A 23086-nucleotide genomic window follows, 5' to 3' on the forward strand; every position below is an offset into this window, starting at 1 on the left:
CTCAGTGGAGTTCTAAATCCAGAAAATCCTGCCTGTGATTCCTGAGAATCAGGCACCAAAGTATTATTTGACACCAACAGGGGAGCATTGTTATGAACTGCTTTTGACTTCACAGCCCTATTTTCCTTCTTAAGCTTGTCCATGTCTTTCCTCAACTAAGTCAAAGCATCCATAATCATGCCTAAAGAAGGCGCAGTGCTGTCTTCACCAGCGTATTTTGGAGAAGGGGAAGGTGACCGAGAGTAACTTAACCTCTCATGACTAGTAGAACGGCTCTTGGATCTGGATCTTTCTTCATCATGTGTAGTTACTTTACCTTAGCTGAGGTGCGTGGCATGCTGGTAGTTCTGAATCTCTCAGGACTGGGGCAAGCATCAGAAGGCGTCCTAGACATGGCAGCTAATGTTAACAAGACACCACCCCTTTTAACAGCAGTTCCTTTTATAACCCCACGGGTGCCTTAACCTCACACACAGGGCAACTGTAAATCAAAAATTTTTTCCCTATAGTAATCTGGGAAGTCAATTGCCCCCAGGCTTGTTAATAAGGCAATATTCCTCTTGCCCCAATAATGGGTAACAAGATGGAACCATCTCGCACCTGTGTCGGCTCACGAGAGTGCCCAAATATTGTTATATATATATAGCATAAAATATTTGCCAATAATCCGCCTTATACCAAGTAACGGATATCATATAACCAATAATCCGCCCTTATACAAGGTAACGGATATTTATAGTCCATAATCTGCCCTTAAATCAGGTAACAGATTCAAATAGGCAACACTCCGCCCTTATCAGGTAACGGATATCCATAGGCAATACTCCGCCCTATAATCAGGTAACAGATAACTAAAGACAATACTCCACCCTTATAACAGGTAATGGAAATCATAATACACAATCCAAACAAGAAAACTGTAATATTCCTATCACTCACCGATAACAGAAGTCGTAACAACTTAACAGGAGGCGAGACCGACGTCCGACTTGTGTGGTGTCCGCGTAGTAACTGACTGTGTGGCGAAGTGTAGTGTATCATGTGAACGGCACCATCTAGCAGACAAGTTATTTGCCGAAGTAAAATATAAGTTTACGTTTTAATCCATTTTCCAGATATCACAAAGGTGACTGAAAACACACAGTTTCCTACCAATTCAGTCAAGGTGCAGAGTAATCAGTAATACTAATCAGGATGATGTAGGGGCATGCCTTCTCTACAAAATCTCATTACCATAGCACAAGCTTCCTGAACTGAAGTTTACACAAAAATCAAAATGACTATCCCTCATAGAAATCTGATGCTAAGTATCAGTTCAGAGATACTTGTATGGGTGAAAGGATATGTACAGCCACCACCAGTGAAAGTGGTGTGCTGATATTTTTGTTTTGTATCATAGCAAGTTTTCTTTTGCTTTATTTGTCTTCCTGTAGAAAATTGTAAAGCATTCAAGTGATGCCTAATTGAAATTTTTTTTTTGACAAAACATGCCTCTCTCCAGGCCAGTTAGTTTTACTTTTTTATTATTATTATTGTTATGTTGGAGGGGCACCAGCCAAGAGCAACAAAACTACAGAAAGAAAAAAAGCCCACTGATGTACCAGTCCCTGAACAGAGTTGAAAGCAGCAGTCAGAAATTACAGATAAGTGTCTTTAAAACTCTCTCTTGAAAGAGTTGAAGTCATAGGAAGGTGAAAATACACAAGCAGGCAGGGAGTTCCAAAGTTTACCAGAAAAAAGGGATGAATGATTGAGAATACTGATTAACTTTTGCAGTAGAGAGGTGGATAGAATAGGGGTGAGAGAAAGAAGAAAGTTTTGTGCATCGAGGCTGTGGGAGGAGAAGCATGCAGTCAGCAAGATCAGAAGAGCAGTTGGCATGAAAATAGCAGTAGAAGATAGCAAGAGATGCAACATAATGGGGATGAGAAAGAGACTGAAGACAATTAGTAAGAGGAGAGGAGTTAATAAGACAAAAAAGCTTTTGAATCCATCTAAGAGAGAGGTATGAGTGGAACCTCCCTCTCCTCTGCCTCCCATATGTGTGAAGCATACTCCGTACATGGGCAGATAAGGCCCCTGTACAGGGTTAGCAAGAGATGGGGTGAGAAAAACTGGCAGAGACGACTCAGAACACCTAACGTCATAGAAGCTATTTAGCTAGAGATGAGATGTGAAGTTTCCAGTTTAGATTATAAGTAAAGGACAGACTAGAGTTGTCATTATTAGAGATTAGAAAAAATAATGTCACTGAGACTATTTTAGTTTTTCTATGTGATATTTTTTTTACCAAAATATGTGATGGGAACACTAAAATATGTGATTTTTCTCATTGCTCTATTTCACTGAAAGATACATAAAAAAAAAAAAATTACAAGTTTTTTATACCTGTGGGAAGTCAGGCTTTGATTTCCCCTGATATATAGGTATTTCAAGATGCCAAAATTATAATTACAGTGGAACCTCAGTTTTTAACTTAATTTGTTCCTGAATGCTGTTCAAAATCTGAAATGTCTGAAAACCAAAACTATTTTCTCCATAGGATTCAATGTAAAATAGATTAATCTGTTCTCAGACACCTGTCCACCATTTCTTAGCAGGTAATGACTGACACTCCCACTGCTAAGATGGCCGCTCCACAACATCTCCAGCTTAGAAATTTTTTTCCAGAAAGGATGTATTGAATGAACTTAGTGACACAGAACTCATGAAAAGATATTGTTTAGACTATGCAGGCATTCTCTTTGTCACTGATCAATTGAGGGAAGCTTTCCAGAGTGACACAGAGGAGCAACCCACTCACCACCAAAATTAAGGTGATCATAACACTTAGACATCTTGCTGCTTGGAAAAGCTACTAGAAAAATGCAGTTGTGCAGCAGTGATGATGTTGTAGGTCATAGAGAGAGCCACAGGAAGCTTGGGATTACTCCTGAGTGCTGAACCTTGTTTGTTTACATTGAGGTTCTACAACTTCTTCAGTGGGATCACATTTAACTTATTTCAAAGATTAAATTACTGTCTTACCCTCTGTGTCTCTCCTCCAAATATATAAAAATGAAGGAAATATTTATAGAAACTATAAATTAGTAATAAATGGCAGGTTTTGCTGCGCTTGTAGTATTTGAAATCAAGTAACTTTGTTCGAAATCTGAATCATGGTATGGCAACCGAAGCAATTAAGAGTTAAAAAATTTTGTTCGAAAACCGAGTTGTTTGAAAAGGGAGACGGAGACATTCGGTAACTGAGGTTCCACCGTATATTAAATCATCTCAGCTTCATTGTCTGCAGTGAGGTACATATACAAGGTAACAAAAAACTAAGAAAAAAAGTACTGCAAATTAAATAAGTAGAAAGTGAAAAGGAACATATCATTTTCTGTTGTTATGAGTGGTGCAATAGAGAGAGAGAGAGAGAGAGAGAGAGAGAGAGAGAGAGAGAGAGAGAGAGAGAGAGAGAGAGAGAGAGAGAGAGAGAGAGAGAGAGATGCCAGATGGACAATGAATGTCTACCCCACACCCTCAAGTTACATTAAATTCATCACATTCTCATGTAGTCTTCTTCCCAATTTAGTTTAGCCCATTTCCCTTTGTCCTCCAGAATTTAAATCATTATATAATATAAAAGAAAAGTTGCCTATCTGATAATGCCATCAGTTTTTAGCTAGCCCACCCAGTTCATGAAATAATAATTTAATAGAAGCTAGCTTTTCACAGTAAGATTGTGCTATGCATGTGAGGGGGTGGCAAGTGTGTGGGGATGGCTGCTCTCCTCCCTGTCTTCTTCCTGCTTTCCCTCTCCCCCCCCAGCATGAGTCACTGCCTGTCACTTGGGACAGCAGACAGAGTCTTGTTCTCACAAGTGACAGTTGGTCTCAGACCACTGGAATAGCTATAGATTTCAAGTCTGCAAAAATCCCAGAAGGATTATGTATACATTAGAAGGGCTGCTTAGAATAGTAATTATCAAGTTTAGAGACAGTAAGGCCCCTGTCATTCTAGGTAGGAGGGATTTCTGTGGAAACCTGCTGAGGTTTACTGATTACTGGGAAATACTTTGCTCTGCCAACCCCATTCAGAATTTTCTTAGTGTAATGGTGTCCTGTGTTTTGTTGGCCGTCTCAAGAGAGGTTCTTTAACTATCTTGGGGATTGTTGGCTGTTATGTACCTATTTTGTTTGTGTTTTGTGCTGTTAAATGTTACTGGTGTTTAGAGCTTGCTGCTGGGAGATCTGAAACCAGAAATGAAAGTTTAGTATCTGGAGACTGTCATGGAAAATAAGAAAAGGCTGGGAAGGATATGCATATCTTAAAATCTTTTATTAGGGCTATGAGAAGGAGAAATGTGTCTGTAGCTGTAGAGCAGAGTTTAAGTATTCTCCTGCCAACACTGATACAATAAAAATAAGTTATCTGAGAAGGATATGTGGAAAGACAAAGTGAGAGGGCGAGAGCAATGAAAACCTATATGAGAAAAAGTATTTTAAGCACATGTGTACATACAGCTGTGTAGTGTGGAGTGGTGCAGTGTGTGAAAAGAAATGCACTAAGATTACCTGGGCATATTGACAGGGTATATGAAGAGGAGTTTGTAAAGAGAGAGTATGTCAGTGAAATTGAAGGTGCTGACAGGAGAGAAAGGTCACATGGACAGGAGAAGGATAGGGCAAAGGAATATTTGTGAAAAAACATGAGTTGAAGTAGAGCACTTGAACAAGCAAGGAGTGTTTGGATATAAAGAGATGGAGACTTCTGTTATGGCCACTGCCTTTGGGGACCAGTCCCAAATGAAGTGAGGTGTCTAAGACAGATACACAAATAGATAAATCCAGGAATCTTGAATGGATTGTATGCAAAGGCAGTGCAGGGAAGAAACATCTATGATTTTTAGAATTAATTTGATGAAAATAGATACAGAAACAGGATATCACAGGCTTGATTTAAATCTATTGAGTGAAGTCAACCAAAAGTACAGTCATTCCTCTTCTAACATGATCATTTTCTTCTGTGGGGCTGTCGCACTGGGGGAATGTTGTGTTAGAAGGTGTCTTGAAACCATTGTTTATTTCTACACCCACACCCAGTCCCCTTTTTGAGCCAATTATTGATAAAGTTTTGGCAACAAAATGCTATGTAGATGGCTGACTTGTTTACCTTGAAGGTCCTCCCTATCACTGTCTTCTCTCTAGCTTCAGTCTTTTGTATTATTTACAGCTTCATGTCCAAGGAGAGTTGGGAGTGCTTGTGACAAGAAGGCTGGGTGCTGGGACCAGGCTTTAGGGTGGTTGGCCATTGCAGCATAGGAGTAGAGGGGCCACTTCAGCCAGTGTCACAGTATGCCTGTGCTGTTCTAGTGGAAAGTTGTTCAGCTTGAATGAGTGATTCATGAATCCCACTTCCCAGTTATTGTTATTGACAAGAGATGGTAGTGGGTGGGTAAGTGTTTTGAACAGGAAAAGCTACATTTTTAGGCTGTGTTAGACAAAATTCATGTTAGAGGAGGATTGACTGTACATCAGATCAAGTGCACAAATGAACCTTGAACATGAAAAGGGCCTTTTGTATTCCAGTGTTTTGTCTGTTTCTGACAGGTGCACCACACCCTGCTGTGGGGCTATCTAGTGTGTGGAGAGGCTCGCACCCGCCTAGGCCAATTAGCTGGGGCCCAGGAGTCTCTGGTTCACGCTCTCTACCACACTCGCATCTATGCCAGAATGGTGAGTTTCCCTTCCTGCTTTGATACATACACAGATTTGCTTCTCTTTGTTTTACCCGACTTTCCTGCTTACAGATCTGCATGTTGGTTACTGCTGGTAATTTACAGGTTGTGAGAAATGAATTTCAATCTGAACTATTACATAATTCAATAAACTGTATAGCTATGATTTTCAGGTTCAAAGTCTCTGCTCAATGTAATACTCTGCCTACTTTCTTTATATAATAAAAACTTGGTTTAATATTTAACACAGTTCAGTTTAGTATATAAAGCAGAATTAAGCAAGTAAATGAAAGGAAAGAGTGCAAAGCAGCATTAAGGGCCACCCGTCGGTATTTTCAGTGAAAAATCCGAAAATTCATGAAAATGTGTTAAGTGCACTGAAAAATCACCAAAGGTCTTGGCAACACCACTACGAAGTTTCATGGCGGTACTGCGGTTCCAGGCATGTTTTTTAACTATTAAATGGCCGGGAGGCATGGTTTGTTTACATCGTGCCCTTTAATACTTTTGCTATTACTACTCATGTTTTCCCTCTGTTTTATAGTTTTTTTTTCGTTTTTTTAACGTTTTTTTTTGTAGAAGAGTCACTTCATATAAAAGAGGTAGTTGGCAACACTGGAGTTGGGGGGAGGCTGGCCTCCAGGCGATCGATACAGGGTTGCCACAGCTTGAGTTTTTATACAAGATCTTGGGTTTTCGTCTCCTGTCTTGGGTTCTTGGGTATTTATTCGAAGAATCGCCAGTATCTTGAATTTTTTAAACATCCAGATGAATGAAATCGAAAATATCTAAGTTTTAGTAATTAGTATGGAATATTTGTATATGATAAAGTATTAGCACACCCGGTTATCCCTGACCAAGTACCGTTCCTGTTCGTTCCTCGGAGAGACCCGCCAGACGCAATATACCCGTGCTTAACTCGTACCGTACGTGTCTCTTCCTAGGACAGACCCCACTGGACGCGTCCCGTGACTCCCGTACCAGATCAGTCTCCCGCCCACTACCTACCGCTAGTCACAGGTCTACAGCTGCGCGTTTGGTTTCACTCATTAACAATGAGTTGCAGTGATAATAGTGACACAGAGAATCCCATTCCCAGCACTAGTGGATGTAATACACCCCCTAAAAAAGAAAAGAAAACCATGGTATCACCAAGGATTTAATGCGGAATGGCTGAATGACCCAGAATTCAAAGAGTGGCTTAAACCAGATGCAAATGACAAATATGTTGCTTTATGCAGTGTATGCGATTGTAAATTTCATAACACAAATAGAAGTGGGCTATTAAACCATAAGTCATCGTCTAAGCACACAAAAAACCTGGCAGCAAAAAAAAAGTAGCATAAAAATGCAACAATTTTTTTCAAAGAAAAAAACTGCAGAAGATCCTCAAGACGAAGTAGCTACTGCAGAGTTGTTACTTTCTGCATTCATGGCTGAACACGGAATGCCCTTTCACCAGGCTGAACATCTGAGTGAGTTGGTAAAGAAAATGTTCCCAAAGTGTGAGGTTGCCCAGAAAATGTCTATGAAAAAGACAAAAGCATCGACAAGAAGTTCCCTGCTTTGAATGGAAACCATCAAAAGATCTCATAAGTGACATGAAAAATGGCAAAATTCGTCAGCGATATGGGACCAAGTGTAGCAGCAGTCAACAGGCAACGCTGTATCCTGCTGATGACACGGAGGTTGCCAGTGGTAGCGAGGAAGGAACACAAGTTTATGTACAATAATATTCTGCTGTATGAAAGGTGAGTTAAAGAAGCTACATTTGTGTTCTCATGTTCATGTAAGAAAAATTAGTTTCATGTACCTTGGATATTTTAAGTTGATCTTGGAGATTTTGAATGAGATGTCTTGGATATTTCTGTTTTGTCCAGTAGCAACACTGGATCGATACCCCCCAGTGCTGGCTGACGCCACGTGGAAGGAGAGAAGCTACGTGCTCCCTACGTGGTGTTACCCCCGTGATTGCCTTTATTCGGGCTTTTACTTCTTGGTGTACACTTTCTTCAACTTGGAGGCATTGCAGACAATGCCTAGGCCAAAGAAGAACGTGGCTTTACGTCGCAAATGTGCAAAAATTGTGACAAAAGCATCTTCTGTTGCCGCCAAGCGAAAGCGTCAGGCGGCTTCTGGGAGCGGGGACGCACCGCCACCACCACCTCCGCCACCTGTTGCTTCATGTTCACATGAACCAACGAGTGCACAGAAAAGAAAATCTCTTGTGACTGAACAAAAAGAACAACCACAAGCTAGTGAGATGAAAACACGATCCATATTTTCTGAAGAGACAGTGAAAGAAATTGTGGAAAGCATGCTATGTCCATCATGTTCTCAGAACAATGCTACTGCTACCTTTACACACCACCAAATAGACACGTACATTCAAGTGGAGTGTTCATGTGGTCATGTAATTGCAGATACTAAAAAAGGTGTGCAAGTGAAAGAACATTGTTATCCCATGACAACATTATTAGTGTACTGCATGATGATGCTCGGTGTTGGATACGCTGGTGTTGACAAACTGATTTCATTTTTTAGCTTGCACCATTTTACTAGACCTACATACATTCGTTATGCTAGGTTTATCACAGATACTGCCACAGACTTAGCGAAAAGTGTCCTGGAAAAGAGTAGACATGCTGTGTGTGATCATTATGCAAGCAAACAGGATGTTGAACAAGTTGATGGCATGCCTCAAGTAAGCACAACTTTTGATGGCTCTTGGCATAAACGTGGTCACAAATCAAACCGGAGTAGGTGCAGTGATTGATGTTGACACAAGACTTATTTTAGATTATGAAGTTTGCTCAAAAGTATGTTTCAAGTGTAACGCTAAAGTAAAGCAAATGGAGAGAGGCGAAATTACTGCTACCGAGTATGTGGTTTGGTTGGATGAACATGATGACTGTGACGCGAATTATGAAGGCTCCTCAGGGGGAATGGAGGCAGCAGCAGCTGTGGCATTGTGGCGTAGATCTCGTCAGTATAATATGTTCTATAAAACATTCGTGTCTGATGGTGACAGCTCTGCATTCCGTTCTGTGTGCGGGATGAATCAAGGTGCAGGACCTTATGGTGAAGATCAGAAGAGAAAAATAAAAGCCATCTATGACAGACTCACTACAGATGAGATGATGAATCGATGTCTTCAGGGCATAACTCAAAACCGAAATGAGCACCTACACTCAAGAATATGGAGGATATGCCCAAAACATTGTAATGCATCAAAAATGTTGGTGGACTTCGCAGCAGCAACTGCGGTATGCAATTACAATGTCAGCTACACTGAAAGCAACTTGGCTGGCCTGCTTGGCATTGAATCTACATTGTCTATGGAAAAATATCTGCAGAACATGGACAAGACGATGGAGTCCCCATTCAGACGAAAGATGAGGAACAAGAACCTGCGAAGAGACTTGGAGTATGCAGCTGGAGGCTTCTGACTGTCACTGTCTTGTCAACAAATCCTTTTTTCTCAAAAGTAAGTTATTGTGCTTTAAGTTGCTACTGTTCCGTCAGTTTTTATGGTATTTACATAATTTTTTTTTCACTGTGTTTGTCATTAAATTTTCTATAAGATAGAAGGATTTTTTTTTTAATAAGTGTGATATGGAATTTTTATACAGGCGTAAATGCCGAGTTTATAGACACAGCGACACTTGTTGATGGTTTTTTATTATTTGCGTCATTAAAAATCATATAATTGGAAAAGTAAAGCTTCTGTTTTGTTTAGCAATGATTACTTTCTTCAAAAATATTTTTAAAAACTTATTATCTTCATTAGCTTCAAAGCCTTAGTTGGTCAAAGTTCGCTTAAAATTTTAGTATTTTTTCTACATTTTTAATTTTTTCTCTTTTTCTTTTCCATGTACCATCTTCAAACTTTCTACACACGTAAGTAGGTATCTTAGCATTATGTCAATAAATTTTCATGAAGATTGATTGAGAAGTTTATGATTAACCCAAAAAATCATCCATTGTCCCTTAAACAAGAGTGTCATGTGATTATCTTTCTCTGAGATTTGATTGATTGATATGGGGATCTGCAGTAACAAAGAGTGAGTATATATTAATGTGAAGATCTGAGGTATCCATCTCATCCAATACAAAGTAAACCTGGTATACATATTTCATGACTACCAAATATAAGGGTTCCTACAGAAAATCATCCAAAATTATGCCAAACATTGATGTAAGAAAAAGTTCTTCAAAAGATGGAATTCTAAGAATCAACTGATAATACTTATATGTGTACAGAGCATGTAATTGGAAAACTAATGAGTGTTAATAGAATTATATAAGCTAAAGCCAGTAAAATCCCTTGGAAGGTGATTGATGAACAAAGCTGTCAATAATGCATCAGTGATAGAGAGAGAGAGAGAGAGAGAGAGAGAGAGAGAGAGAGAGAGAGAGAGAGAGAGAGAGAGAGAGAGAGAGAGAGAGAGAGAGAGAGAGAGAGAGTGGCAATTTCAGGCATCTCACACATCACGCACTTGCCTAATATTCAAATCACTCTAGCTCAAAACTTTGCAAGAGCCCAATGGCTGTGCTATATACTGTTGGATAGGAAATTTCATTCTGCATTCAGTGGTATGTGTCTGCTCTTGCTGAGACAAAAAAGTTGGTAAAAGTTGCAGAAAACTGAGCAGTCAATTTTAAAAAATTTATGTATTTTGCACACGAGGAATAGTGTTGCAAATTTGACATACTTTTTTATAACTTTCATTAATTTTATTACCTACAAAATTTGAGCTTTATCAGTTCATTAGTTGAAAAGTTGGTGGCAATTTTAGGCACCGTGCACTTGCTTAATATTCAAATCATTCTAGCTAAAAACTTTGTGAGAGCCTAATGCTTGTTCTGTATACTGTTGGATAGGAAATGTCATTCATTATGTGTTCAGTGAGTGGTATGTGTCTGTTCTCTTTGAGACAAAAGGAAGTTGGTGAAAATTTTAGAAAAGTGACTGTCACTTTACAAGAAGTTTTATACTGTATTTTGCACATGCGCAATAATGTTACAAATTTGACATGCTTTTTCATTATAACTTGTATTACTCTTAGTAGCAACAAAATTTGTACTTGTTCAGTCAGTTAGTTAAAAGTTGGAATTTTGACTTTGTGCATGTGCAGCACTACTTGAAAGTTGATATAGGGAATTTTATTAAAATTATAACATGACACCTCTTAAGTTTCTTTAAAACTGGTTGAGTAGTTTTTGAGAAATCCCATTTTTGACACCCTTCTGATTTTTGCAAGTTACCCATTGACTACACCAAATAGAAGAGATGAAAGCTATATCATAAAATTGATAGATTTGTTCCTATCATATGGTGCCAGTTTCATTATGATTGGCCACGTAGTTTGGGAGATATTAGTGTTTGAATTGCATCATGGTCAAGCTGGGAAACTCAAAATGAAACAACAACTTCCATAGTAAACTTTGCTTTGTTCATAATTAAGTGGAAAATTGTGTTTATTGGGATAAGATGAACTCAAATATGCAGTTCACTAAATTAATCTTATTGCTATGACCAGATCCAGCCCCTCTCACAGCTGCCACTACTTTGGCTCAGCTTTTCCCTAGATTGCCTTCCTTGTAACCACATGAACCTGGGCCAGTCCACAGGTCATACGCAAATACAAGCCATCCTGTTTCATCTAACCACAGGGAAGATATAAAAATACAATGCCAGCTTCTCACAAATTCTGAGAAAGGACTTGCTAAGCAACATGCCAGGGAGAGACAGGCAGAAGAGACTCCACAAACATGAGGCTATAATACTGCAAATTTCCTACAGCAGGCTGTCACCGACTACCCAGCAGGATATTATAACACTTGAGTCTGAACCCAACTTGTCTCTAATCTCCCAGAGGACAGACTCATACCCCCTTAAACCTGGAGAGCTTCGGGAAAGAGGAGGTGGTTGGAAACAGACTATTATACACACAAAACACACAACAGGACACAGCACTTCGACAGAAGAGGGGAGAGAAAAGGCGCCTGCTCTCTCTAGTACACTGTACAAAACACAACAGAGAACAAAAAGGACAAGTGGGGTCAACCCAGGCAGCTCACTGCTTCAATTTAGGGAGAACAGCACAAACTAATTCCTCCCATAAGGGTTATGTGACATTCAGTAGAGTGGGGCTTACCACTTTTTTTTATGTAGGAGCACTGGAAAAAGGGCAACAAAACAGCAATAAAAAAAAATCACTGAGGTGCTGGTCCCTCTTTTAAAGAAAAAAGAAAGTCTTGTGCAGCGAGGCTGCAGGAGTAGGGAAGACATGCAGTCAGCAAGATCAGAAGGGCAGTTGGCATGAAAATAGCAGTAGGAGAATAGGAAGAGATGCAACATTGTGGGAATGAGAAAGAGGCTGAAGACAGTCAGTTAGAGGAGAGGAGTTGATAAGATGGAAAGCTTTTGATTCCATCCTGTCCAAAAGAGTGGTATGAGTGGAACCCCCACCATAAATGTGAAGCATACTCTATACATGGACAGATAAGTTCCCTGTATAGAGTTAGCAGCTGGGGGGGTGAGAAAAGCTGGCGGAGACAGCTCAGAATGCCCAACTTCTTTTATAAGCTGTTTTAGCTAGACATGAGATGTGAAGTTTCCAGTTTAGATTATAAGTTAAGGACAGACTAAGGACATTCTGTATAGAAGAGAGTGACATTTGACTGTCATTGAAGAAGAGGGGATAATTGTCTAGAAAGTTGTGATGAGTTGATGGATGGAGGAATCGAGTTTTTTGAGGTACTGAACAATACTAAGTTTGCTCTGCCCCAATCAGAAATTTTAGAGAGATCAGAAGTCAGGTGTTCTGTGGCTTTCTTCCATGAACTGCTTACTTCCTGAAGGGTTGGACATCTACAGAAAGACATGGAAAAGTGCAAGGTGGCATCATTAGCATAGGAGTGAATAGGACAAGAAGTTTGGTTTAAATAATTAATGAATAATAGGAAGAGAGTGGGTGATAGGACAGACTCTTGAGGAACACTACTGTTAATAGATTTAGGAGAAGAACATTGACTGCCTACTACAGCAACAATAGAATGATCAGAAAGGAAACTTGAGGTGAAGTTACAGAGAGAAGGATGGAAGCTGTAGGAGAGTAGTTTGGAAATCAAAGCTTTGTGCTAGACTCTGTCAAAAGCTTATGATATGTCTAAGGCAACAGCAAAAATTTCACCAAAATCTCCAAAAGAGGATAGTCAAGACTCAGTAAAGAAAGCCAGAAGATCACTTGTAGAGCCATACTGGCGATCAGATAGAAGGTTGTGAATTGATAGATGTTTAAGAATCTTCTTGTTGAGGATAGGTTCAAAATTTTAGATAGGCTGGAAATTAAAGCAATAGGATGATAGCTTGAGAGATTAGAACAGTCACCCTTTTTAGGAACAGGCTGAATGTAGGCAAACTTCCAGCAAGAAGGAAAGGTAGATGTTGATAGCCAAAGTTGAAAGAGTTTGACTAGGCAAGGTACCAGCACAGTTTTTGGAGGCACAGTTTTGGAGAACAGTAGGAGAGACCCCATCAGGTCCATAAACCTTCAGAGGGTTTAGGCTAGTGAGGGCATGGAAAACCTCACTGTGAAGGATTTTAATGGGTAGCATGAAGTAGTCAGAGGGTGGAGAAGAGGAAGGAATAAGCCTTGAATCATCCAAGGTAGAGTTTTTAGCAAAGATTTGAGTGAAGGGTTCAGCTTTAGAAATATATGAGATGGCAGTTGTGCCATCAGATTACTGAATTGTGCAGTTCATGTTTCACATTAATATTATAAATTTTTTTTGATGGAAAAATGACTGTGTGTGTGTGTGTGTGTGTGCGTGTGTGTGTGTGTGTGTGTGTGTGTGTGTGTGTGTGTGTGTGTGTGTGTGTGTGTGTGTGTGTATTTACCTAGTTGTGGTTTACGGGAGAGGAGTAATCTCATAGTATCCCATCTCTATATCTATCCAGTTTGGTCTTAAAAGCATGGATAGTTATGGCATTGACGTCTTCACTGAGTTCATTCCATTTGTTCACACTTCTGTGAAAACTATACTTTTTGATGTCTCTTCTATAGTTAACTTTCTTCAACTTCCTACTGTGTCCCCTTGTACTCTGTGTGTCTGAATTTATAAAACATTCTTTGTCCACATTTTCCATACCATATATCATTCTATAGATATTTATTAAATCCCATTTCTCTCTCTCTCTCCTCATCTTAGTGACTGCTCTTTGTACTCTTTCTAATTTTATAATATTCCTCTTTATATGAGGAGACCACACTGCTGCATATTCCAGTCTTGGTCTTATGGAAATCATCAACTTTTTTATCATTCATTCATCTAAATATGAGAATGCCATTCTTGTCCTTTTTAACAAATTCATCGTCACTCCAGCAATTTTATCAATGTGTCTGTCCAGAGTCAAATTTTCAGTAACTGTTACTCCTAAATCCACTTCTTCTTTTGATTTCTGTAACTTCACACCATCCATCTCATAATGATATTGTATTCTTTTCTTACTCTTACCAAACTCCATAGCTTTACATTTATTTAAATTGAATTCCATTTGCCAAGATTTACTCCATCTATTTATTTTATTTAAATCATCTTGCAGTACCATATAGTCATTTACATTTTCTAGCCTTCTCATCACCTTAGCATCATTTGCAAATAAGTTCATATAAATGTCTATATCTTTATTTATGTCATTCATATATATTACAAACATTATTGGTCCCAGCACTGATGCCTTTGCTTTCAGCAAATATGAATTCTAGTCCTGTATTACTGTTCTCATTGCTCTATCATCCAGATAATCCTCCATGCACTCCAACAGTCTTCCTCCAATTTTTCCATATTTTTTTTTATTTTCCATAGCAATCTTTGGTGTGGTACTTTGTCAAACACTTTCTTCAAGTCTAAGTAGACACCATCTACCCATCCAATATCGATTACCCTTGAATAAAAGGACAATAAGTTCATGGAGCATGATCTTCCTCTCCTAATTCCAAATTGACAATTTACCAAAACTATTTATTTCCAAGTGTTCCATCCATCTTTCCTCTATTGCCTTTATTGTTCTTTCACACAGTTTTCCTACAACACTAGTCAAGGACACTGGTCTATAATTTAGTGGGTTTTCTTTATTTCCTCCTTTGAATATTGGTGTAATATTTGCTCTCTTCCAGTCTTTCAGTACTCTTCCCTGTAATAGTGATGTTACCACTAGACTGAATTTTATCAGCCAGTTGTTCTCTACATTCCTTCAATGTCCAGTTTGATACTCCATCAGGACTAGTTGCTTTATTTACATCAAGTTCTTCCATCATCTTAAGTATTTTCTCATAATTGACTGAGATTTTACTTAGTATATTCCTCACCAACTTATCCCTTCCAGCATCAAACTTCCCTCCCACAGTAAATACTGATCTGAAACTACTGTTCATTACCTCTGCCATGTCCTGTGCATCCTCATAGATTTTTCTTTCAACTTTCAATCTTGATACACCTTCTTCATCTTTCCATTCATATGTCTAAAGAACAGCTTGGGTTCATTTATACATTTATCTATTATGTCTCTTTCATAGTTTCTTCTCTCCATTCTTATTATCTCAATGTACTTATTTCTAGCATTAGTATATTCCTCCCATCTGCTTTCAGTTTTCCTCTTCTTCCATCTGTTTTGAGGATTTAGCTTACAATTTCCAGCCTCTTTGCATTAAACCATTCTTTACCCTTTCTACATCTTGCTCGTCCTCTGGATACAAATTTCTCCACAGCAGAATTATATATCCTTATAGATTCATCCCATTTTCCCCGAACATCTTTTGTGTCTTCAAAGTCTTTCCAGTCCACGGCAAAAAAAGTATTTTCTTAATTTTTCAGTCACTTTTACTGTATTTAAATCTTTTCACCTTATAATTTTCATCAATGATTACATTTTCATTTTTCAATTTAAACTCCATCAACACATGATCACTTTAACCTAGAGGACTGTCAAAGTGTATAGTTTTGATAATTTCCATGTCCTTGGTAAACACTAAATCAAGTCTTGATGGTTTATCTCTTCCACCAGATCTGGTATCACAATCAACCCAATGAGTCATTAAGTTTTCCACCACTCAGTTTAACAGTCTATTACTCCATGAGTTTTCACTTCCAGTAGTTTTCAGTGTCTCCCAATTTATCTCCTTACAATTAAAATCACCAACAACTATATCACTACTTTCCACCACTATCTTTTCAAGACCTTTTAACACATCTACCAACATCTCTTCATACTCTTCTTTTTTGCCAAGCATTGGTCACAGGTGGCAAATACACTCCTACATAATTCATTATCCTTCCATTTCCACTTCTAATCATCACTTGTAGAATTTCAGACTTGTCTTCACTTTTTATTACCCTCTCCACTTTAACACACTTTTTAGTAAGAATGATCACTCCTCCTCCTCCCTTGTTACTTCTATTTTTCATCCATAAATCATATTTATCATCACCAATGTCAGGAGTTCCCCATTCATTTTTCCATTTTTTGACTCACATAATACAGCAACATCCAGTGTGGTTCTGTTTAATGACTCATTTAATTCCATCTTTGTTGACATTAATCTATTTACATTAGTATAACACACTTTACTTACTGTTTGATGTACCATTTCTCCTTCTCCTCCGTTCATTGTTTGTTTTTTTATTTGTCCTCATTTACCAGCTCCTTTTGCTTCAACCTTTCAATCTCATCCATAACCCTATTTATCCATACATTCCTATATTCTTCATCTCCAGACAACCTCCAAGACCCGTTAATTACTTCTTCTGCTTGTACCTGTGTTGCAAACCTTATCCTTATGGGTCTCATTTTTTCTTCTTCATATTTCCCAGTTCCATGGAACTCTTCCACTTGCTTTACTACCTGACTTTCTTTACCCTTCACTTTCTTCAGTACCTTATTCAACAGGTTATTTTCCTTTTCCTTTCTTTGAATTTTGCTTACTATCTTCTCTTCCTTTAAACCAAATACAATTACTTGTTTATATTTTTCTACAGTGTCTCTCACCAATTTTTTCTCTTCTTTGATAACATTTACCACTTTGTCTCAGGTTTTGTTTCTTATTTTCTTGTTGTTCTATTATTTTCTTTAGTGATTCTTCTTCAAATTTATGCTCATTTAACTATTTATTTTGCCTCATCCTTTACACTTGCCTTCATTCCCTCATTTCCTTTCTGAATAGTTTATACTTTTCCTTTATTTGTTTCTTTAAACAATTATTTTTCACCTTTAACTTCTCATTTTTATCTTCCATCCCAATCAACTTTGCTGTAATAGTCACCAACTCCTTACCAGTCTCTTTCTGGTGTGCCTACAATGTCCTTATTCTCTCCAGTAACTTGTCCATCATTTCTTCCATATGCAAAATTTTCCTACACTGCAGTCTATAATTTAGTTCTCTTTCTTCTCCAGTAAAACCTTCAAATGAACCTCTTTCTCTTGGGGTGCCACCTTCTCCTATATTTGTCCAAAATGTAAACAAACCAAACCAGAGTTGAGAGTAGAGGTCCAGTCATCCTAGAGATGGGATAACTGTACTCACTGTTCTGTTTTTCCCCTCCCTATTTACCACCTAGGTATTCCTGTGTCTTCATAACATAACTTGTTCCACCATGAGTGCTTTGTGTTATTCCTTCCCTCCTTCTGTATGTGGAGAACTAGAAAACATGTCCTGTCAGTTCCACCTCTGCCATGTGTGTGTATGTGTGTATGTGATCTGGTGGAAAATTATCAAATCTCTCTCTCTCTCTCTCTCTCTCTCTCTCTCTCTCTCTCTCTCTCTCTCTCTCTCTCTCTCTCTCTCTCTCTCTTTTTTTTATTTAAACAATAATTTACATCAGGCTTAAAACAACACGTTTTTTATGCTGTTATTTGAAAAGCCTATACTTAAATGTAAAGAAGAAAATATATACAAAAAGCGAATTCATCCTACTATATATATATATATACACATGATTAACACAGCACTAGTGTGGGAGGTTGTGTTTTTCGCCACCTTTGTGCAGCCACTTTCACTTGCTGGAGTGTCATTGTTTGTGTATCACTCGTGGCTGCCGTAAACACATTCCACAGTCTGGAGGTTCTGGCTGTGTAAGAGCGCTGGTGCTGCCTCGAGTAAGATCGAGGCACTTGCACCAGCATGTCACTGGAGGTGGTGGACCTGGACTCCCTCTGGACAGCTCGTGGTGGGAGCCTTAGCGAGCTGAGATGAGGGACCTCCAGAACCCGGGCCTTGTGCTGGACCACCAGCGCCGACACATCCCGCCGATGCTCCAGCGACGTGACTCCGGTCTGCTCCTCCTGCTGCTGCTGCTGTCTGTCCATCCCCACCAAGCGCAGGGCATGGCGTTGCACAGCTTCCAGTCTCTGCAAGTGGGTGGGGGCACTGGACATCCAGGACAAGGCACTGTACTCCATACAAGGCTGTATCTGAGCCTTGTACAGTGTGAGGATGCCCCGGGAGTCGAGGTTTCCTGACATCCGACGCAGTGCAGAGACTCACTGGGAGACCTGGTGGGCAACAGCAGCAACATGGCGGTCAAAGCGCAGGCCACAGTCCACTGTCACTCCCAGCAACTTGACGTGTTCCTGGAGGGGAAGTGTCTGGCCTCCAAAAATCAGACAACCTGAGACGGCTGGGGAGGCAGCTGGGGACCATGACATGACCATGGCCTGCATCTTTTCTGGTGCGAAGCTGACTTGCCACGCCTCTCCCCACTCCATCACCAGCCTGAGCTGCCTATTCAGCTCTCTAACGGCTCGCTGACTGTCGGAGCGGCAGTAGGAGCGGGAGAGACTGCAGTCGTCGGCGTATGCAAGCAGAGTCGGTATTTGCCGCAGGAGGTCATTGATGTATATGTTCCACAGGATCGGGCCCAACACTGAACCCTGTGGAACTGAGGCCTGTATAGGTAACGGCTGGGATGCCTGTCCATTGATGACTGTCCGGAGGGTTCTCCCCTGGAGGTAGTCCTTGAGCAGTGCAAGGAGGTTGCCCTGGATACCCTTGGTGCAAAGCTTTTTTACAAGCCCCGCGTGCCAGACCCTATCAAAGGCCCCAGCAATGTCCAGGGCCACCACAAGAGTATCCAGACCTTCGTCCAGGGCATCCTGCCAGCCTTGGGAGAGGAGGGTGAGGAGGTCCGCTGTTGAGCGGCCAGGCCGGAAGCCGAACTGTCTGTCTGAGAGGAGGCGGTGCTCACTCAGGTGATGACAGATGACACCTGCCACTACCTGCTCCAGCAACTTGCCCACCGCGGAGAGCAGCGAGATGGGTCTGTAGTTGCTGGGCTCAGACTTTGAGTTCTTCTTGTGGGCTGGTACCACTCGCGCCTCCTTCCATACTCGTATAGAGGGCCATCTGTACTCCATCAGGCAGGCCCTAAAGATGCTGGTGAGAGGACCTGACAGCTCACTGGCGCAGCGTTTGAGGAGCTGTGGGCTGATGTCGTCCGGGCCGGTGGCTTTGTTCTCCTCTACTTCCCTCATTAGCCGCTCCACCTGTTCACGTGTCACCTGAACATCGGCGACGGTGTAGTCTGTTTCCTGAGGGAGGTGAGGTGGACGTCTACCCAGATCAGTGACTGACATCTTCTCTGCGAAAAACTCAGCGAGTAGAGAAGCCTTGTCCTCACTGCTGGTGGCTGTTGTCCCATCCAGCCTTGTTAGTGGAGGAACAGTGTCGCGGCGGCCTGTTCCTTGCTGCTCCTTGACAAGCCTCCACCAGGTCTTGTGGCCAACCCCTGAGCCACAGAGCTTTCACCTTATGTCCTCTCGCTGCTGCCGTCTCACCCACCTGCAGGTAGCTGTCACCTGTCTACACGCCACACGATGTTGGGCCCAGTTGTAGTGTGTTGGACGATGTTTGTACCTCACCCAGGCTTCGTGTTTAGCCTCAGCGGCCGCTCGGCATCGGTAACCAAACCAAGTAGGGTCACTAGGCCTAACGAGGTCTCTCTCTCTCTCTCTCTCTCTCTCTCTCTCTCTCTCTCTCTCTCTCTCTCTCTCTCTCTATACCTGCCTGCCTGCCTGTGCGTGCGTGCGTGCGTGCGTGCGTGGCGTGCGGCGCGGCACAAGCTGTGGAGGGAGTGTGCTGTGTCAGCTGCAGCAGGCGCACCAAAAGAGGTGAAGGCACTGCAATGACCTGAAACACAACAGGGGCAGTGTTACTAATAGTACCAGTACTTGTTGAAGTAGTGATGGTGGTGGTGGTGGTGGTGGTAGTAGTAGTAGTAGTAGTAGTAGTAGTAGTAGTAATAGTAGTAGTAGCAGTGGTGGCGGTGGAGCAAGGATTGGGGTAGCAGTGACTCAGGGAAGTGTTATTGCAGTGCTTTGTGGGTTTACCTTGTCTCACCGAGGCACTCTCAACCACCAGCGCCACCGTGGTCAGGGCTGCCACCACCACCGGTGCCACCACAGCCACGGATGCCAACCTTACCGGCTTGTCCGTGCTGGAAACGTTGTTGCTGTTGTTGTTGTTGTTGTTGTTGTTGTTCTCGTTGTTTTTGTTATTTTTATTTTTATCATAATTATTGTTATTTACTATTATTATTTTATTATTATTATTGTTGTTGTTGCTATTATTATTATGAATGTCATTAGTGATACCACTAATATATATATATATATATATATATATATATATATATATATATATATATATATATATATATATATATATATATATATATATAACTTTATTTCTTTAATGAAATAATTAATTATTGTTTTATTATTTTATAACATTTGCAAATTATTTAGTTTTTCTCAGAAATACATTTTTTTTTGTGGAATGAAAAAAAAAGTCAATATTTTCGTGATGATAATTTTAGTTAAAGGAAAGAATGAAAGACAAAATATAAATAAATAAATAGATAGACGAAATGATTCCAATGAAATCACAACGGTAAAAATGTTGTAACAATTATAATTATTGTCATAATTACTGTAATTATCATAATGATAGTATTGATAATGACAATAATGATAATGATAATGACAATAATAATAGTAATAATGATAATAATAATAATAATAATAATAATAATAATAATAATAATAATAATAATAATAATAATAATAATAATAATAATAGTAATGGCAGTAAGAATAATGTTAATAATTGTTTGGGTGGGCATAGTTGGATAATAATGAGAGATGAATAAAGAATATTGTTAATAATAACAGTAATGTTTTGCATGAAGACAAACACACAAAACAAACACAAATTGTCAACAAAAAGTCGCAATACTAACATCACAAAACAACACACTAATTTTTCAGTGCATAATTACATATTAATTACAAATAAATCACTCATAATTATAATAATCCATTTCATTTTCTTGTCACCAGTGAATCTCCAAGCGATGAAAATCCAATATGGTGGACTGACATAGAATTCCTCCCTTATTCAGGAGAAAAGGAGGGAAATCTCTCTCTCTCTCTCTCTCTCTCTCTCTCTCTCTCTCTCTCTCTCTCTCTCTCTCTCTCTCTCTCTCTAAAAAAAAAAAAAAAGATAAAATAAATCAGTAAATAAATAAAAGGAAAGAAAATAGAAATAAAATAAACAAAAAAATAAAAAACCGGAAAAAATAAAAAAACTCGAAAAATAAATAAAAGCCTCTCTCTCTCTCTCTCTCTCTCTCTCTCTCTCTCTCTCTCTCTCTCTCTCTGATAATTTTCCACCAGATCACACACACACACACACATGCTGCCCAGCTAATTGGATACATCCACAGCAGCTCTAAAGATTGAGCTTGAGTCCTGTCTCCATAATAGGGAATTATGTGATGTGTGAGGGCAAGGTAAATGAAGTGTAAATTGGAATGTGGCCAAAATGGTGAAATGGGAGAGTAGTGAAAGGTAAACATTGGAAGTGAAAGGTAAACAGGGAAGATGGCAAATGTTTTGGAAGGATTCAAGGATGAGGACCTCAGAGTAGGTCATAGAAATAAACGAATGTGGAAAATTGAAGAGGAAAATGCGAAAATAAGGGAAGAAATACATAATTTAGCAGAAATAATAAAGATGTGGAAGAAAAAGAGAGAGGTGGGTGGTGACAGTGTAAAAAAGATATTGAGTGATATAATAGAGATGAAGAAGAGGGAAATGGAAAGAGAAAAAGAAAACAAAGAATTGAGAGAAGAGGTGGCAAAAATAGTGGACTTAAACAAGAAGTACTGTGAAGAAATAAAAAAAAAAAAAAAACTCAAGGAAGAGAATGAGGAGTTAAAGAAAGCTTTACAAGAGAGAGAGATTAAGAATGGAAAAGTAAAAGAATTAGTGGCAGAGGATGTCAAAAGTTGGAAAGAAGAGAGAGAACAGCAAATGGTGGATATGGAGGAGGTAAAAAGGCAATAGCAACAAGAACACATTAAAGACATGGAAAACAAGTGATTAAAATAATAAAGGAAAAAAAGTAATCTTGTGAGAGACACGGTACAGAGAAAGAAGTGTTTGGTGGTATTTAGGGTCAAGGAGAAGAACCTACCAGTGAAAATAGCTAGAGAGGAAGGAGAGGCAAAAAAAGGCTAAAGAAATTATAGCAGAAGTGGAGGAGAGGAATGAGAGGACATAGTTGAACAAATTGAAAACATTTATTGGATTGGAAAGTATGATGAAAATGTAATGAGACCAATGAAAATAAGATTCATGTCACAAACAGCAGCAGAATTGGTGTTACAAAGAACAGGATAATTGGCAAAAGTAGAAGGAATGAGTGGAATATGGATAAAAAGAGACATGAACGAAGAAGAGAGAAGTAAACTGAAAGAGTTGAGAGTAGAGGTCCAAGCAAAAAATGAGGAGAGAACACAGGAACAAGCAAGGAGATTCATTTGGAAAGTTGTGGACATGAAAGTAAGAAAAATGGTGGCACAAAGATGCCATGGAAGATCACCTAGTGGAAGCTTAAAAGTTATGTATACAAATGTGGATGGTTTGGTGTTGAGCCTATTGGAACTTAAAGACTACCTAAAGAACAGTAAACCAGATGTGGTATGTTTAATGGAAACCAAACTAAAAGAGGAAATAGAGATTGGATTTGCAAAGGAAGGTTATAGCACATGGAAGAAAGACAAAAAAGGAAAGGGAGGAGGAGTGATGACATTGGTAAAAGAGGATATTGTTGTTGAGGAAGTGGAATATGGTGATGGAATGGTGTAAACTTTGAGTGTTATGATTAAGATCAAAGGAAGTGAAGAAAGAAAAGTTATTCTGATGTACATACCACCAAAAACTAATGCATGGTAGACCAATAGATATAAAAACTATGGAATTACAAACAAAAAATAGCATAGAGGAAATGATAAAGAAAAGTA

At 39.4% G+C, this 23086-nt stretch overlaps 2 protein-coding genes across 7 annotated transcripts in view; both read left to right on the forward strand.

Annotated features, from left to right (window-relative positions):
- The window catches only part of LOC135094836 (tetratricopeptide repeat protein 23-like), a 168210-nt gene that overhangs the window by 46727 nt on the left and 98397 nt on the right, over window positions 1-23086 (forward strand). For all 6 annotated transcript variants that reach the window (XM_063995255.1, XM_063995250.1, XM_063995252.1 and 3 more), the window contains one exon: window positions 5592-5717. In XM_063995255.1, coding sequence (XP_063851325.1) covers window positions 5592-5717 — 126 coding nt within the window. The remainder of the gene's footprint in view (window positions 1-5591; window positions 5718-23086) is intronic.
- Window positions 6890-9667, forward strand: LOC135094837 (uncharacterized). Its single transcript, XM_063995256.1, has 2 exons — window positions 6890-7470; window positions 7600-9667. The coding sequence occupies exons 1-2, from the start codon at window positions 7464-7466 to the stop codon at window positions 8493-8495; spliced, it is 903 nt and encodes a 300-aa protein (XP_063851326.1). The 5' UTR covers window positions 6890-7463; the 3' UTR covers window positions 8496-9667.

Source organism: Scylla paramamosain, chromosome 47 (genome assembly GCF_035594125.1).
Source record: "Scylla paramamosain isolate STU-SP2022 chromosome 47, ASM3559412v1, whole genome shotgun sequence".
Classification (NCBI taxonomy): domain Eukaryota; kingdom Metazoa; phylum Arthropoda; class Malacostraca; order Decapoda; family Portunidae; genus Scylla; species Scylla paramamosain.